The sequence below is a fragment of the Eublepharis macularius genome, chromosome 6 (genome assembly GCF_028583425.1).
Source record: "Eublepharis macularius isolate TG4126 chromosome 6, MPM_Emac_v1.0, whole genome shotgun sequence".
Classification (NCBI taxonomy): Eukaryota; Metazoa; Chordata; class Lepidosauria; order Squamata; family Eublepharidae; genus Eublepharis; species Eublepharis macularius.
The window spans coordinates 45,654,217-45,673,162 of NC_072795.1; the positions used below are offsets into that span (position 1 = coordinate 45,654,217).

General features: G+C 40.1%; 1 protein-coding gene across 1 annotated transcript in view; it reads left to right on the forward strand.

The window, feature by feature from the left end:
• Window positions 1–3,031: 3,031 nt before the first annotated feature.
• The window catches only part of FARSB (phenylalanyl-tRNA synthetase subunit beta), a 39,484-nt gene continuing 23,569 nt past the window's right edge, over window positions 3,032–18,946 (forward strand). Inside the window, exons 1-10 of the mRNA XM_054984156.1 lie at window positions 3,032–3,113; window positions 4,891–4,946; window positions 7,499–7,653; window positions 9,240–9,312; window positions 9,804–9,919; window positions 10,813–10,963; window positions 14,389–14,497; window positions 16,609–16,679; window positions 17,354–17,415; window positions 17,963–18,014. Coding sequence (XP_054840131.1) covers window positions 3,056–3,113; window positions 4,891–4,946; window positions 7,499–7,653; window positions 9,240–9,312; window positions 9,804–9,919; window positions 10,813–10,963; window positions 14,389–14,497; window positions 16,609–16,679; window positions 17,354–17,415; window positions 17,963–18,014 — 903 coding nt within the window. The 5' untranslated portion in view covers window positions 3,032–3,055. The remainder of the gene's footprint in view (window positions 3,114–4,890; window positions 4,947–7,498; window positions 7,654–9,239; window positions 9,313–9,803; window positions 9,920–10,812; window positions 10,964–14,388; window positions 14,498–16,608; window positions 16,680–17,353; window positions 17,416–17,962; window positions 18,015–18,946) is intronic.

The window sequence follows — 18,946 nt, forward strand, 5'->3', positions numbered from 1 at the left end:
TGCTCAAAATTTTACAACAAAGACTCTCGCCATATTTGGAACAAGAAATGCTAGATGCACGTGCAAGATTCAGAAAAGGAAGAGCCATTAGAGATCATATCACAAATTCATGGTGTTTAAGCAAATCAGAGAATTTTAGAAGACAAATCAGCCTGTGTTTTATAGATTACGGCAAAGCTTTGGACTGGATGAATCACAAAAAGCCAGGGATGGTGTTAAAAGAAACAGGTGTGCCACAACATCTGATTGTGTTGTGGCATCACCTGTACTCCAGACAAGAGGCTGCTGTTAAGACAGAATGGTTTCCAACTGGCAAAGGTGTCAGACAAGGATGTAGATTATTTCCCTATCTGCTGAATCTGTATGCAGAACATACTGTAAGTAACATTGGATTAGACTTAGATTAACATGGAGTGAAAATTGGTGGAAGGAACATTAACAATTTGAGAAATGCAGATGACACTACATTACTGCCAGAAAATAGTGAAGATTTGAAATAACTACTAATGAAGGTTAAAGAAGAAAGCACCAAAGCAGTTTTACAGCTGAACAACAAGAAGATAAAAGTAATGCTTAATGAGGAATCACACAATTTTAAGGCTGACAAGACATTGAAATGGTTAAAGATTTTCTATTTGTCTCAGTCATCAACCAAATGGGAGCCTGCAACCAAGAAATCAGAAGGAGACTGAGATTTGGAAGGGCAGTCATAAAAGAACTAGAACTAGAAAAGTGTAAGGAAGTGTCACTGGGACCAAGATCAAGATAATTCATACTATAGTATTCACCATTACTATGCATGAATGTGAAAGTTGGATAATCAAGAAAGCTGGCAGGAAGAAGATTGATTCACTTGAAATGTGGTGTTAGATGAGAGTTTTATGGATACTACAGACTGTCAAAAAGCAAATAAATTTGTTCTAGATCAAATCAAGCCTGAATTCTCCCAAGAACGTAAAATGCCTAAACTGAGGCTATTGTACCTGGTCACATAATGAGAAGACAAGACCAGGGCTCATTTCGAGGGGAAACGCACAGGAACACAGTTCCAGCAGTTCCCTAAAGAGGTCACATGGCAGGTGGCCCTGCCCACCTGACTCTCGGCCATTTTGGGCCCATTTCAGCCCTGAATGGCCAGGATTGGGTCCAAAACAGCCAGAATAGGTGATGTCAGGGGGTGTGGCATATGCAAATCAGTTATACTAATGACACACGATGATGGTGAGAGGTGTGGCATATGCTAATGATTATTCTAATGAGTTCCTCCAGCTCTTTTTCTACGAAATGACCCCTGGACAAGACTAATTGCAAAAGACCATAATGCTATGAACAGTTGAAATCAGTAGGAAAAGAGGAAGACCCAACACGAGATGGCTTAATAAAGGAAGCTGTAGGCTCCAGTTTGCAAGGCTCATCTTGAAGGTCATTGATTTATAGGGTCGCCATGAGTTGGAAGCAACTTGACAGCACATAACACACACATTGAAATGTGTGTGTTATAAACAATGAAATGGTTTTACAGCACCACCTGATGTATTTGTCTTGCCTCTGATAATGAAATACAGAGCCAGGTATCATTTGCGTATTGCTGATACTCACCCTCAGCACCAGATTCCTGTTTTCAAAAGACGCTAAGTCCAACAAGCCCTTATTGTGTGGGGAGTGCTACTGGAATCTTGCTCTTTTCTACTGCTACAGACAAACATGGCTGCCCATCATGATCTATGTGAACTTAAGATTTTGTGCCCCAATATGCCTTTTTTACTTAGCTGGACCTCATTTTTCATGTTATTGCCCATTTACACAAGTTGAAGAAATTTTTCAGACCACCTCCATCCTGAATAGTTTAGTATCATCTGAAAACTTGACTATGTCACCCTTCATCCCTAATTCTCTCGATCATTTAAGTTAAGTAGTCCTGGTCCCATTGCAGATCCCCAATGTTTTCCTTTTCTTCATTGTGGTAATGATCTTTCACTCCTTTCCACTGTTCCCTGTTGTTTATTTATTAGTCCACAAAAGGATTTGACCCATGACTTCTAGGTGAGCGTTTGGTGAAGAAAGTTTGTGTCACAGCCAACAGAGCTGCCAGTCTAAGCTGCCAGACTCCAGTTTAAGCCCCTTGACTTCCGTTTAGGATTGCACTGTAAAAGGGGTCCCGTGGCTCCTTAAAAAGAGCTGCCAGTCTTTTAAGAAGCCACGGGACCCCTTTTACAGTGCAATCCTAAACGGAAGTCAATGGGCTTAGACTGGAGTATCTCTCACTGTTAAAAAGAGTCCAGTAGCACCTTTAAGACTAACCAACTTTATTGTAGCATAAGCTTTCGAGAATCACAGTTCTCTTCGATGCCGAAGAGAACTGTGATTCTTGAAAGCTTATGCTACAATCAAGTTGGTTAGTCTTAAAGGTGCTACTGGACTCTTTTGATTTTGCTACCACAGACTAACACGGCTAACTCCTCTGCATCTCTCACTGTTAGTTTCGTTGCAGCACATTGACACGGCTACCAGGGAGCCTCTACCACTCTTAGAAAACGAGGCGACGCTGTTCAGTATCTGCACTCTGAAATTGCGTACGTCCCACGTAATGTAGAAAGGATTTTCACCACAGAGCTCCTGAAAGATAGAGCGACGGCACCCCGCATTCGTAGATCAACGCAGGCTTCCACTTTTTTCCGGAAATTACAGTTGTGAGGGCAATCTCGCCCTTTTCCATTCCTATGTCAACCATAGAAAGAGAAGCCTCGGCTGATGTAACGTTCTGATCTTTAGGTGTCCCAAGATCGCCTGATCCAGTAACTGTCTCAATAACGGCTTGTTGGACTCAGCGGCTTTTGAAAACAGGAATCTGGTGACAACTCTGATGTCGGGTTAGGTTTTTGTTTGAGACAGACGAGGAAAGAAAGAGCCTATCGCACCCCGTTAAATCAGGCAGCAGGAGAGAGAATAATATTTGGGCACTGAGGACCTGGCGGCCACCTAGAAAGAGGACTTTCGTGACAACGCATGCGTAGTGGGTCCTAGGAGGTAGCGTCGGTGTCTCTTTCCGATAACCATGCCGACTGTCAGCGTGAAGCGGGATTTGCTTTTCCAGGCGCTGGGAAGGAGTTACAGTACGTGGGAGAGGGGAGGTGGGCGGCTCGCCTGTGCCGAGGGTGACTGGGTGTCTCCGGACCCGCGGAGGTAGAAAAAGCCCTGTTCATGTTATACAATGAACACATGGGCAACCAACATGTATGGGTGTACATCTGTTTGTAGGAAAGAGCTAGTATGTATTTGCTTTATAAATGAAGCTGAGAATTTGTTGTTAGATAAATGGGCGATTAAGTACCATTTTCAGTTGTACTATAAATAAAGTGTGTTAAATGTAGCATGAGAATTATTCATTATTCAATACATGCATAAAGAGAAATTCAGAATACATTGTATATGTAACTTACACGGCTAGAGAAGTGGGTTGGGGGGCCTGGGGAGTTCCCAGGCTTATGAGGCCAGGGGTGGGGGGGGGGGTGGGAGGCAGTTTTTAATTGACAAAGAAGGAGGTTGGTAAGGACAAGTGTGGCCATGAAGCGCGAGTCAGTGGGAGGGCTCTTAGGTCCAGTTCACCCAAGCAGTATAAAGAGATGGCAGTGTGGTGGTAGAATGGGCTGTGCCACTTCAGGCTACGAGTCGTAGAGTTCATCTTTGGATTTTTTTTGAATTAAAAAAAACATTCTTCTAATGGGAAAATAGTGCAGTAAGGAGAAAGGTTCTATTCTTTTTTTTTTTTGCTTGCTCTGTTGGTTTTCTGTTTGTAGGGCTTTCTAACCCATAGAAAATGAAAAGGTAGCTCAGGAATAGAACAGCAGGATTTGAGTCCAGTGGCACTTCAGAGATCAGCAAAATTTTCACGACTCTCGTAAATTTATATTCTGAAAATCTAAGGTACCACTGGACTCAAATCCTGCTGTTCTACTGCAGACCATCATGGCTACCTGAAACTGCAAATAGAAGGAGGAAAAAAATTATTGATTGTCTTATGGTACAGCAAAGAAGGGGGAAAGGAGTTGAAAGGAAGATACATTAAGTGGTCATATGTATTGAGATATAGGGCACTAGAAGGCAATGAAGATCTCTTGTTGTCAGTTCACAGTTTAGTAATTATTCCAAACAATCTCCTTGTCTTTCCCCTTAGATAGAAACAACTCTGCTGTCTCATAACTTATGTATAAATAAATGTTCAAGTATACCTTATCCATTGTTTCTAAGAAACATAAAAATTATAAGAGGATATGCTTAGGAAATATTTTTATGGCTGTAGAATAATTTTTACTTTCTCTGACCCTATATTCCACCACGGCAACTTTGCTCATCTGAACAGGGCCTTCTGCAAGCGCTGCCCTGCACACGGGAAAAATCAACAACTGCCCGTACATGGGCGTTCTCTGTAGTGGTCCCCACTTCATGGAATAGTTTACCTGAGGAGATTAGGAAAGCTCCCACTCTCCTGGCCTTCCATAAACAATGTGAAACAGAATTGTTCAAGTGGGCTTTTTGCTCAGATGGGAGGGCTGTACTGTAAGGAAGTACTGGATCCCTCAGTAAAAGCACTGGGAACTCATCAGTAAAGGGATAAGGAGAGACCACAGACTTCACTACTATTGCTATAAGTATGATCCTACCGGGTAGTTCCTAGCTTGTTTAATATATCAGTCATGGAATTTGCTTATGCTGTTTCAGTATTGTTAAATCTTTCTGCCTTCCTTCTTAAATCCTGCAAAACTGCATGTATATACCCATGTATACTGTACTGACTCACACTATGTAATCCACCTTGAGTCTTGGTGAGAAATATGGAGAATAAATAAATAATGTATTCTCAAATTAACTTATGCCAGAATTTCTTTTCAGCGGATGAAGAATTTGATGAACTCTGCTTTGAGTTTGGCTTGGAACTTGATGAAATTGTAAGTATTTTTATGTCCGTATTAGCTTGTAAAGCCACTGAAGATGTAGCACAAGTAATCTCACTGCTGTCTGTCAAAGCTTTGCTCCTGAATATTCTAGAATATAGGTTTGTGTTCCACACTGTTATACTGAAGTCTCAGAACAAATATTATGGGATGTTCTTTAAGTTCTCAATACCCTATTCAGCTTTCCAGGTGCATTCTTTTATCACCTCCAAGGTCACCTCTTGAAGGGTTTATATTTTTCTTCCTGCTAGCCTTATTCAGGGCTTATATGGCTATATTACAGTCTTTCACTGAAAGTAAAAAAGGACATAGAGCAGCTCAGTATCCTACGCTGTCTCAGCAGAAGGAAAATACATACAAAAGAAATTGGGTGCCTGGCAACTGGTAATCCTGCAGCAACCCACAAATCCTGCAGACAACACCTCTGTGACACACACAGATGTAACCAATGCATGGAGATGCCAGCAGACCTTCCTGATGGCTTGAAGTTGCTCCCAACTTACAGAACATAACAAGGGAAGAAATAAAGGAAACAGCACCATTCCTCTTTATGGTAGAACATGACCAGTAGAAGCCTGGCACCTACACAATTGCAGGCTGAATTTTCCTCTTCCTTTCTAGAGCACAACTATTAATGAAGGATGGGCCATGGAGGGGGTGTGGCTCCGTGGTAGAGCATCTTCTTAGCATGCAGAAGGTCTCAGATTGAATCTCTGGCATTTTCAGCTAAATGGATCTGGTAGCAGGTGATGTGAAAAACCACTACCTGAGACCCTAGAGAGCAGCTTCCAGTCAGAATAGATAGTACTGACCTTGATGGACCAAGGATCTGATTCATTACAAGGTTTGAAGATGGCTGATGTTAGTCAGAGGCAGGGGGTTCAAACCAATCTCTGTCTACCAAATCTCAGTCGAAAAGGTACACATACATTTGAGCAGCCTCAGGCATGCTAAAAGAAAGGCAGATGAATGGGGTCACTGTGGCATTTTGCTGCCTTTATGAGGCTTGTATTATACTGCCTTCCTGCCTTTCTTAGTGTTCCCTTAGATTTTTGCTGCCAGAAAAGGATCTCACCTTAGTTCTCTCCCAGTTTGTCTTGTAGTACAGGAAGGCTTTTTTATGTTTGGTAATATGACAGAATGGTCAGTGTCTGGGGCTGACTGTGAGGTAAAAGAGGATACTTTATTCTAGATAAAGCAGACATTTTACTTAAACTGAAAGAGAGTTTAGTTATAAGTACAGATGTGTAATGGTTTCAAGATAGGTACAAATCTTGTTGAGGTAATGGAGGGCCCCATGAGTGCTCGGTCAACCATTGCAGTGCTTAGGGTGGAGTGGCTGTTAGTAACCTAGACCTTTGGTTGTGCTCAATGTAGCAGAGTTACACTGGCACTACATATTGACAGCATGGTGATATACTGCTGGCATGTCTGCAGTGTTCCCCCCTCTGCTCTGTACATACTTTTTGCTGATAACTGTTTGTGGGTAGAGTTTTTGAGGCAATGTGCAGATTGGTACAATCTACAGCAGTCATGGCTTGATGCAGTGCCCCCCCCCCCCCAATATGTATGGAATGTATTGTCCTTCCCTTCCCAGTTGGCGGGGTAGGGAAGATCCAGTATAGTGTTTGTGTCCTGAAGTGGCGAACCAAAGGATTCCAAGCAGGGCAATGTTCCAAATATTCTACAACAATGTTTTCTTCTTTGGCTGTTGGTGTAAAGTACCCTTTCCCTAGATTGCCATCACCAAAGCACCCCCTCCACCCCACCATGCGTGTTCTTAGTGTGCTTGATGTGAGGTTGGAGAAATAGCCCCATTTTGTATACCGTATCATCTGAGATGTGGGTGTCCTGGCTGTGCTTTGTATAGTGTTTTGGGGAACAACAATTTGTTGCAAAGTTAGTATCTTAAACTGTTCCGTTGGTTGGGAGGGACTTGCAGTTACAAATGGGGTTGGGATGCAGGCTGGGAGGCTTAGGTTGCTGAGAGAGCCCTACTTCTTCCCCAACGTACCCCTGATACTGCCCAATCCTGCACCATCACTGAAGTTGTGCCAGTATATCTTTGAATTACTATGGCATATCTTAGACTTAGTTAATATTCATAGTGAACTGGGGACAGGGCATAGGATTGCTCTCTAAAAGTGCTTAATTTCATGTTACTAATCTGTGCAGCAGTCGCTGGTATTAGCTGAGATAGTATAATTCATAGATTCTTCTTCTTTGATCTGTGGCTTACACATTGAATTTGATCAAAGTGCCTGCATGTTTTGTATGAGGAAATATTATGGTACAAGTGGTATTTTAATGTATAATGAGAGGAAACATTGAATTTCAGGCTTTAGGCATGTGCTGGTATCCAGGCTAGCCTATCATTAAGCAACATGAAACCTGCCTCAAACAGCATATTTGGGACCCCATTAAAAGTCACAAACGGACTGTATAATATCCCATCAGTGAGGGATACCATTTAGATTTTTTGCTTTAGCTGATATATCGTTCAGTCCGTCTCCGACAGGTACTGATGAATTTTTTTTTGCTTTCAGACTTCTGAAAAGGAAATAATAAACAAAGAGCAAGGTGATGGAAAGGCTGATGGTGCATCTGAGATCATTCTCTATAAAATTGATGTTCCTGCTAACCGATATGACCTCCTTTGTTTGGAAGGTCTAGTCAGAGGTCTGCAAGTCTTTAAAGAGAGGTAATGCAGCATCTGGAGATGTTATATATTAAATTATTGCTACCCTTTGTTGCTCATGACCTTATTACTAAGCAGTCAAGTGAAAAACAGTATTTGTGTATTGTGACAGTGGATACTGTAATTTCTTAAGTGGTGTCAAATTGACCTAGGGAAGTAGAACAAAACTGATAAAATTTGGGCAACTCAATAATTGCCTTTGTAAGTATAAAAGGTCAATCACTGGGTGGTGTTATGTGACCCCCTCCTGGACTTGTAGGTTTGTTTGGGGTTTTTAAAGTAAATTTCAGCTCTTGATGGGGTTGGTGGACAATATTTACAATGTGCTTTATTTAATGTTCTTATTTTCTCTGTAGTTTTTGCTGCTATTCTATTCCTCTACTGCCAAAGGGAATTAATGCATAAAGGATTTTTTTCTTAACAGCTGGTGGCACACTCAGCACAATTCCTAAGGTTTTTTTAATTTATAGGACTTACTTTGGCATCTGTTCAAACTGTGCCCCGCCCCCGGTCCTATAGCACACCTTTTGTTTGGATCAGGGTTAAGCTAAGCATATTTGAAGAGCCTTCTTACATGCATTGCAAGAAGTTAAGGACTGATTACACACAAATGCACACTGTTGACGCATATTTCACTGTATTCTCACTTTTCTTAATTTTCCGTTTACAAGTTCAAGATTGTTGGAAAGTCAATTGACTTACTTTATCTCTGTAATGTGTACATAATTTCTTTGCTCTAATTGAATAAACATCTGTTTATTTTTGGTTCTTCTTGCAAAACAGTGTTCTTCCAATCAAAACGCTTAAGAATATTCCACAATTGAAAACATACTTACAATTTTGCTGCATGACCTATACTCCCATTAGATTTCAGCCTGGCTTAAATATTTCAGAATGCATTTTAAGAATTCGGAGTAATCCAAATGGGATCTTAAAGATACTTGGCTCCAATCCCGTTAGCTTGTTTTCTCATGTGAATATGTCTGTATTGCAGTCTCTGAGTGTATTTGCCAAACTGATGGCTGCACTATCAGATTTGGCAGCATCCTTTACCTAACTGGGGAACATGGAAGGACTGTAGTCTAGTCCCTCCGTCCCTGGTTGAGCAGCATTGTCAGGGGCAGCAGCATCAAACAGCTGTTTGGGGAATTGATGTGTATGATTCAGCAACCATGCAGTCTTCAGGGGCTGAATTTGGTTATTTTATCCTGCACAGCAAACTTTTGCATATGTGGGACTTTATCTACGTCAAGGTCTCTTCCTTTAGTCTGGGACTGTGAATGTTCACAATGAAGCATATTGGTCCTGCAGCATATTGATATGTTTTAATCATTTCCATAAAAGTGTACTGTTGATAGGAACTCTTAGATGATTAAAACGAACAATGAATACTTGGTACTATTAAAATATTTAATGTACAGTCTAGGTCAGTGGCCTGTGCAGAAGCCTAGTTGGTTGGAAGTGGAGACTTTGTACCTCAGAGCAGTGTGCGTTAGATCCAGTAGGGCAATGGATTGTGCCTCTCTTTTATTTGTGTAAAATTTACCTTTAATGTTAAACTGTGACCTAAGTTGTTGTTACTATTTTAGAATAAAAGCCCCGCGATACAAAAGGATCATGCCACCTATTAGTGAAGTCCAAAGACTTTCCATTATGGAAGAGGTATGTAAATCTGTAAATTAAACCTTGGCATGATACTTAGAAAAACAAAAAATGTTTGTCATAGTTGTCAGATGGTAGGGCAAGAGTTAAGAGCAGTGTTGTTATACTTTAAGAATATTCACTATTTGCTGATTTCATTGTCATCAATGATGGCTTTTTGTGGATGTAAATATGTTTATTTTTATGTTTCTCATAATTTGTTTTGACTAAACGTTCCAAAACCATATTACAGCTGATGGATGGGTAACAGTTTGTGGGCTGAATGGGGCACTTAATGTACAACTGTGTTGTCCATTGATCAGCTCACTAGTTGTATGATGTTTTGGGACCTGGCTAATCTTTGCCATTTTGTAACTTCTTATTTAGAATTCAGTGGTTTTTGAGAATAATGGTTGTATTTACAAGAGCAGAATTCTTATTTGTGGGTCAGAATTTCACTCCCCCCGGCCCAAATTCTCTGTAACATGAAATTGTATTGATGTACATTCCAGACTACCCAAGTCCGTCCTTATGCTGTGGCTGCAGTTCTTCGAAACGTAACTTTGAACAAGGACCGCTATGAAAGCTTTATTGACCTCCAAGAAAAATTACATCAGAACATATGCAGGTTAGTTGGAAATAATGTACAAGGTCGGGGACTTAGTGCATTTTTTGATGCTGAAATATCAAACAATGTCTTCTAAATTTGCTGCTTTTGGTTTTATAGTTCATGAAAATGTTTTAAGCAATATTTTGAAATGACTGTGGATATTTCTAACTATATAATCACTGATATATCTGATTCTGAACATGTCCCATCTGCCAATACATATCTGCTGATCAGGGCCATGTAGAAAGAAGGGATATTTTCCTGCCAACTTGCCCCCTGAGGTTTGCAGAAAAAGTGGATGTTCAAGAAATTTGGGTAATTTAAATCCCCTTGCAACAGGAAAACATTGCTTGCTCGAGGGCATCCACTGCAAGAGCTGTTGCATTCCCACAGCCTCGTGAGTAGAGATGGCCATGTTGCAGCCAGATGGGCTAGCGGGGGGGGGGGGGAGGATGGGAATTCCTCCCCCCTTCCCGAATCTCTGGTCTCTGGCTTTACTGTAATTTATTTATTTAAGCCTGCGAACGGGCTCAGAGTGGGTTACAATAAAATTCTCAAAAGCATTAAAACATATAAATACAATTAAAAATCAAATAACACCATAAATACATATAAAAGCATTTTGGATGGTGGGCCTCTTCAGTTTCCCCAATCATAATATAAACAAAGCAGAACAGAAGGGGTGGGGGGGCACAATTTATAATAATAAATCTTTGGAACAGTCTCATTTTATATTCATTTCACTTTGTATCATTCATCAGAGCTCATTTTAACGTGCCTAGAATATTAAATGGTAGTGATTTTAATATTTTTATAGATGTTCTACTTGTGCATTTTTTGTTGACTCTTTCTAAGAGAATTTCAAGGATGGGTGGAATCTTCATTGGTAATCTGTTTTGTTTTCTTCTTAGGAAAAGATCATTAGTAGCGATTGGAACCCATGATTTAGACACTGTCTCGGGCCCGTTTATATATACAGCCAAACCACCATCTGAAATTAAATTCAAACCTTTGAATCAGGACAAGGAGTATAGTGCCTCTGAAATCATGGATCTATACAGGGTAGGTGTCTTCAAAGTTAAAAAAGAAGTGTGTCCAGAGGGGTTACAAATGTCCCAATCATTCCAAGATGATTTATGGGAATCAGTCTGGGTCCACTTTAAAAGATCAGATAAAGACAATGAGCTTAAGAGACAAAATTTAAATTTTATTGTAGCTACCGAAGCCAAGAAGGTAATTTGACTACAAGGTGTTTCCAACAATTGATTAGAATTTGAAATGCATTTGGGAGTATGCAAAAGAGCACACAGAAAGGAAACCTGCACCGGCTCTAGCTTAGGTAGAGCTGCGGAATCCAAATAGGTCTCTCAAACTGTCAGAATTAATTGACCCCAAGATTGAAAGAACTTGGTTGTGGCAGCCAAATGGACTATCGTCCCTTCCAAAGCATGGTTAAGGTGGATATACCAAGTATTGGAAGCTGTGAAATGGAACCTGAGATAACAAAATGAATGCACTTGCTCTAGCAAATGGTCTTTGATGATCTAAGACTAACTAACTTTTCTATGTATACTTGCTTTCTGAAAAATTAAGATCTTAAACTTATGGTAATTAATAATCAGCTGGTTGTCCTGACAGAAATTCGCCATAGCCCAGAGTATACTAGTCAACCCTACTTTTTATACAAGATAATAGCACAGCGTCATTACGTACAGTAAAATTGGCAGATGATGAGAATTCAGTTTAGGAAGATGGAAATTTCCGTAATTTAATTCAGAAGGGAGGTCATATAAATACAGATTTAAAAGATTAGCCCTGTCAGACACCTTTCACTATTGGAATTGGGTTAGAATAATTCCCAGTAGTGGGGCATTTAACCTTAACAGAGGTTGCAAAGTACAAAGATTTAATCAAAAATAGGAGTCTTGGCAGCATATGTAACTGTCCCCATTTGCTCCAAAGACATGGGTGAGAAACAGAATCAAATTCAACACACAAGTCAATAAAAGCAGTATATAGCTTTCTGCTAAGAGAAATATGTTTATCTGCCAGAAAGGAAAGAGTATGTACATGATGGCGTGTAGAAGAACCTTTCTAGAAGCCAGTTTGCTCAGGGCTAATTATGGAAAAATTAGCCATTCAGTGGTGTAGTCTTAGCTTGAGGATGGCAGCATATAATTTTCTAGGAATAAAAAGTAAACTAAAGGAGCAATAATTAGACAGCAAGTTAAAATGTCCCTTTTTGTGGATAGGAACAAATATATCAAAAAATTTGCCAGCATTGTCAATGGCAGTAAACACAACAGCTAAAATTGGGGCCCATATTAAAACTTGCAAGTGTTCAACTGATAAACTGTGATTTACATTGTACTCCAATCTAAACCCGTCGAGTAATTTTTAATAGGATTGCATTGATATGATAGATCTATTTGCCTGCTTCTGTTTCATTTTCTTCCAGGTTCACTCCTGTCTCCATTGGTCCTATGGCTTTTGGGAGCTGAGAGTTGGACATAACTGTAGTTTGTAAAACCCAAACATTGCGCCAAGCTATTGTCAAGCTTCCTTAATTATGGCTTGCCATGATGTCTGAACTGAGGCATTGCAAGAACATATATAATCCTAGTCAAACAATTATACTTTAATAAATACACAAGACCTATATAGAAGTTAAAAGGCATACAAAAATAAAGTACCTTATGTACCAAAGTAAGAAAATATATAGATTAAAAAAAATGTAGACCAAGCATGTTTCGACTCAAGTCTTTTTCAGTGTTCTCTTTTAAAAAGAGTATTGTTTTATAGAACTGCATATATAATAAAATATCAAACATAAAAACACAACAGAGTTATCCTGGGTCTTTACAGGCCCTTGTTTTGGAAAGCCTGAGGATATATAGAAAAACACACTTTACCTTGTGACATATTTTAATTACATATAATTTTAAAAATTGTTAAGAATTTTTTTTTAAAGATTTTTACCAACTGTAGTATATTTACAGGAAATTAAAATAGGTTTGCGGCTGCACTTACATACAACATCAAAGTTGGTAACTCAATAAAGAATTTGGGTGAAACAAAGCAGTGGAATTAATGGTAGAGAGATTGCCCTAAAGGCACTCAAATTGCATGTGCAATACCCTAGGTGCCACCACTCCAAAAATTCACGCTTCCAGAATAAATGTAGTTGATCTAGTCAAGCATAGTCCCTAAAGGGTCTCAGTGCGAAAGGATCCTGTAGAGAGCCAAGTCCTGGCACTTACAGAGCAAGAACTCAAACACTAAAATGCTCAGTTAACATCATCTGTAACCTTTTGGTGTGTTGGTAGTAAGTTGTATTGATCTGAGTTATTGCCAAAAGTATGCTGTAATATGTGTGAACATAAAATCTTTCTTGGACATATAATGTTCATTGTATATTAGTGTTTTCTTTCCCCTGGCACATGCCCTTGAGAGTAAAACAAACAGAGCGGTTCCTCTTCAGCCGTTGCGTTGGCAACCTATCTGCCTACTTGTGTGCTGGGGCAGCAAAAGGAAAAGGGCTTTGAAAAGATACTGCTGACTATTTAAGATGATTTTAAAAGCTGTAATTTGGTGAGAGTGTGATTTTTTTTGGAGGGGATTAAACTACTCTTTCTTGGTAAAGTATCTGAAAATCTGCTTGCCTAATTGCTTACTTTGAGACTGACACTTTCATTTTAGTCATGTAAACCTTAGAAGCTAGCAGAGAAAGGTGATTTTATATAAAACACAGTGCCAGACTGTAGAGAATGAAAAAAATGGGGGGGGGGGTTGCTGATGAAGATGGTGTGTACCATAATGAGTCATTAAAGAGAGGCAATGGCAACAAGAACACACAATATTATTTTTCATTCTTACTGCCTGTGTATGCATAGTTTCCCCTACCAAATTATTTAAGATATGAATTTCCATGGATTGCATCTTGTTTCTCTATTGGAAGCATTATTATGATTTCCTTTTTATTTAATAAGCTGTAGGTCTTGTGCTTTCGTAATGCTTGGTTTCTACCTTGCAATAACATAGGATTAGTTAGCTCCATGAGAAGAGTTCTTTGATGGTGTTGACAGAGTGGATCTTTCCTTGCCTTTCTCAAGCAACCTGCTGGCTGTTCCAGAACTCCTCTCTTAGCATCTGGAGAGCTGTGCAAGCAAATTGTGCAATAGGATGGAGTGCTGCAGAAACCAATTGGGTGATGTTGCTTCTTTCTCCACCTTCTGGTTGTGGTTAACATCAACAGAGGAAGGAAGGGAAGAGATCTTACCCAATTCCCCCTTGCTGCTGCAGCGCCCCGTTCTGAATTGCATTTTTCTTGTGTGGCTGTCCTGGTTCAGAGAGGAGTTTTGGGACAAATGGCAGGCTGCTTGGGGGGAGGCGGGGAAAGATCTTTCCCACCAACTTCTTCCAAGTATTTTTCTGCTGAATTCATGCAAATGAAAATAATGCAAACATAAATTTGTCATTTATTTTAGATGGATAGCCACCTTAAGCATTATCTGCACATTACTGAAAATGAACCACTGTATCCAGTTATCTATGATAGCAACGGCATTGTACTTTCCATGCCTCCAATAATTAATGGTAAGATTGTCTTTTGCTACTTCGGTCTAAATTTGTTACTGCTATGCCCTGCCTTGAATGCTGCACACGTGTTCACTCTCTGATTTAATTCATTATTGTGACCATATTAGTTTGAGCATTCTCTCTTAACTGAGTTTGGAACATAGCAATTTCTTCTGTCTCTGAGGTCTCATCATGACACGTTACACTACATGCATGCTGGGCATAGAGAAAAATGTTTTTAAAACACACACATTATACAGTGCTGGTTGGTAAGCCTGGGTGTGTTACAGTGCAACATGCGAAGCAGCCTTGAAGTTCTGAGCTCATCCTTCCCTCTAAAGACCCTTGACTTGGGTGACAGTAAACATTTTTTACGACCATAGCACGAAGTAGTTGGAAATCTGAATTTGTACCTTTTTGCAGCTCAGATTTTCTGTTAAACACATGAAAGCACCCTCTAAAGAGTTAGGCCTTGCTTCATCTGTACCAATGTTATCTGCTCTGACTAATGGCACCTTTCTGAGCCCTCAGGCAGAGTTCTTTCTCATAACTTGCTAACTGATCCTTTTTTAACTAGCAAAGCCAGAGATTGAAGCAGGAGCCTCTTGCATGCAAACAAAGGGCTCTCCTTCTGGAAATGCAACTCAGCCTTTCAGAAGGCAGCTGGCAATTTCATCCCCTTTCCTCCCGCTTGCTGCAACACATCAACCCATGTGGCTGTTTCCCCATGTCTCTGTGCCTTCTCTGGGGTGGCCCTGCCTGGTAAGGTCAAGAAGGTTCCCACTCGCTTGGCATTCTGCAAACTATGCAAAACTGAATAGTTCAGGAAGGCTTTTTTACAAAGGCCATAGGGCTTTATTATAACAGAATTGATTCAGAAAGAATAAAGGGAAAGGAACTGTAGACTATACTATTGTATACAATTCATACTGTCTCTTGTGTATGTACTATCCTGTTGTGTATTTTCTTCATTGTTTAACATGCCATGTTAATGCTTGGGCTTTGTTTCAGCTTTGTTCCAGATTTTAACTTGGTTTCAATTTCCACAGTCCTAATCCTATTACGTTGTTTATTGGATTTCATTGACTTACACTGTGTAATCTGCATTGAGACTCAGTGAGAAAGGCAGGCTATAAATAACGTATATAAATAAATGCACATGCAGTGAACCCAGGAATGATCTTTCCATCTGGTCAGAAGAGGCTGCAGGCATCAAAGAAAATATAAGAAAACACTGTGCTCCTTCTATACATACATGAGTACAGTACAATGAATGCTTAGGTTTTTTTTTTAAAAAAGGATCTGTGCATGTGAGGAAGAGCCACGGTTTAGTGGCTAAGCACCTGCTCTGCATGCAAAAGGAGTTCAATTCCCAGCTTCCCTAGTTTAAAAAGATTCAGTTAGCAAGTGATGTGAAATATCTCTGCCTGATACATTGGAAAGCTGCTATTTATTTATACATGGCCTTTCTCCCCAATGAGGACCCAAAGTGTTTCACATTGCTCTCCTCTCCTCCATTTTCCCCCTCAGAACAACTCTTACGAAGTGGGTTAGACTGAGAGTATGTGATTGGCCGAAGGTCACGCAGCAAGCTTCCATGGCAGCATGGGGATTCAAACCTGGGTCTCCCAGAGCCTAGTCCAACACTCTAACCACCACACTGCCTCTAGTCAGTATCGGGAAGAATGGGATAACATTGCTCTTTTTATGTCTTTTGGGAGGCAATTGCACCCCCTTTCCTCTCTGCAAGGCCTCACTCAACATAGCTATTCCTCTTGGTTGGTCCCCATGACCCCAGGAATGATTTTGCCGGAGGCCAGAGGGGATTGCAGGAATGGAGAGAATTCCAGCAGCAATTCTGTCTCTGCCCCACCATTGTGAGTTGGGACAGGGTATGCACAAGAATCTTGGGTGCGCACATGCTTGTCAGTGCCTAAAAGGATTCCTTTAATCTGGACACATTATCTTTTGTGTCATCAGGCCTGCTGGAAACTCTAATTTGAGAGTAGACCATTCAGTTTACATGCTGTCCAAGCATATGGGAGAAGTCCAAGGGTCCTCAAGCCTGTCCACATAAGTGCTCACTGCTTGTGACTATCAATAACTTTAAATCTCTGTGTTTTTTTTAGGAGACCATACAAAAATAAATCTCAACACCAGAAATGTGTTTATTGAGTGCACAGCTACAGACCTTACCAAAGTAAGTAATTTTGACGAATAAGTAAAGTAAAGTGAAAGTAATGGGTATATGGCTGACCTTACCACTTGCATCTAGTAATCTACAGAAATGCATCCTCAACCAAGTAGATGTCAGAGTTTTAGGGTGATGATGTAAAATGTTTTATAAAGATAAGTTAATTCAGAAACCAGTCTGACTTCGATGACCCAGGCTTGCCTGATCTCATCCTATCTTGGAAGCTAAGCAGGGTCTGCCCTGAGTAGTATTTGTATGGGAGACCACCAAGGAAGTCCAAGGTTGCTGTGCAGAAGCAGACAGTGACAAACCATCTCTGTGCATCGTGTCATCCTAATTTGGCTGTGACTTGACAGCACTTTATACACACACTGTTTTGCAACTACCAAGTCATAGGTTGAACTGTAGTGTTGGCTTTTTCCTTCTGGGTGTTGAGTTTTAATTTAATTGCCCATATACAAGGCATGGCATTCAAAGCTCTAGACTTCTGGCAACCTTGGAATTAGGCATGTCATTTTGTGGGGGAAAATTTTTGTTAACCATTTTTCTTTTTCTTTTGTGGGGGGGACAGAGCCTCACGCATCAGATAAGTATATTATTGTGAGTAACTGTTGTAATTTTGTAGTTTAAATACTACACGCATTTCTCAGATTGATGTTGGGTATATTTTCATTCTTTAGGCAAAAACTGTCCTTGATATCTTGGTCACAATGTTCAGCGAATACTGCCAGAAGCCATTCACGTGAGTCAGTATAGTCATTTTTATTGCTTGTTTGCTTGTTTATTTATTTATTTTTGTCATTTGTGGTCTGCCTTTCTCACTGAAACTCAAGGCAGATTACATAGTATGAGATTAGTACAATCATTATCAAGGGCATTTCCATACAGTATCAACGACATTTCCGTACAGTGTCAAGGACATTTCCATAAACTATGTCATAGAATTTTACAAAGACAGCATTAGCAAGGATCCAATACAGACCGAAACAGAACATAATCTGTTCTAGGACTGACATTAGATAACTTTAAGCACAGGTAGTATATAGGAGTACATATTAAAAAAATAATAATATGCAAGACAACATAGTGGTGAAGTCTATGGTTCCTAACTCATTAGCGAAGCATCTGAGACCCCCTCCCTACAATACTTCCCTCCTATCTGAGTAAAACGCCTTTTTGAATAATTCAGTTTTGCATTGTTTGTGGAAAGCCAGGAGAGTGGGGGCTCAATATGTGTATAATTTCCATATCATGCATTTTTAAAAGTCTGATTGTTTTTCCTCCTTCAGTGTTGAAGCCACAGAAGTTACTTATCCTAACGGAAAAAGCTACATCTTCCCAGTGAGTATGACAGAAGCAATAAAATTATAACTAATTATGGACATCCATGGAATACCAAACACTTGGATGGCCTTTGAAGGCATCCTTTGAAAGGAATTGTAAACTACTTGTAACTTTCTGCTTCCCAGTGTAAATATCTCCTGCAGAGTTCTCCAGGTACCATTTCTCATCCATTCTCTTGCACCCCCCATAGCTTTATTTCCAACTTTCCCACAGTTGCCTGTCCTAAAATCTTAAGGCAGGCTTTCTTGTCTTCTTCCTGTACACTGGAGATAATGTCATTTTCTGCCTTTGGGGACTGGGTATGTTGGAGAACTATATACTCGCACACAATTGACATAACCACAAAATGTTGTCTATCTTCTGTAAACCAAGTTCTCTGTTCATTTATTTTTTTACTTTTATACTGTATTGTCAATTGCTTAAAGTGACATTGAATACAGTGTGCAGACCATAAAAAGTATACATTGCAACAGTATGCAGGCATTAAGACATCCAAAGAATGGTTGGGATTTGAATTTGGTTCACTGGGTAGGGATCTAGACTAAATTTTTCACTCACACAAAGTGTTTGTCACTAGAACAAAGAGTTCTTGCTTTCCCCCCACTTTCTGCTGTCCAGTTATCTTCCTGAAATGTTGTATTGGGAAATGAGGGACCCTCAAGAATACTGTGAGAGACAATGGTTGTTGTGGGTTTTTCGGGCTGTATTGCCGTGGTCTTGGCATTGGACGTTTCGCCAGCAGCTGTGGCTGGCATCTTCAGAGGTGTAGCACCAAAAGACAAGGATCTCTCAGTGTCAATCTGTGACACTGAGAGATCCTTGTCTTTTGGTGCTACACCTCTGAAGATGCCAGCCACAGCTGCTGGCGAAACGTCCAATGCCAAGACCACGGCAATACAGCCCGAAAAACCCACAACAACCATCGTTCT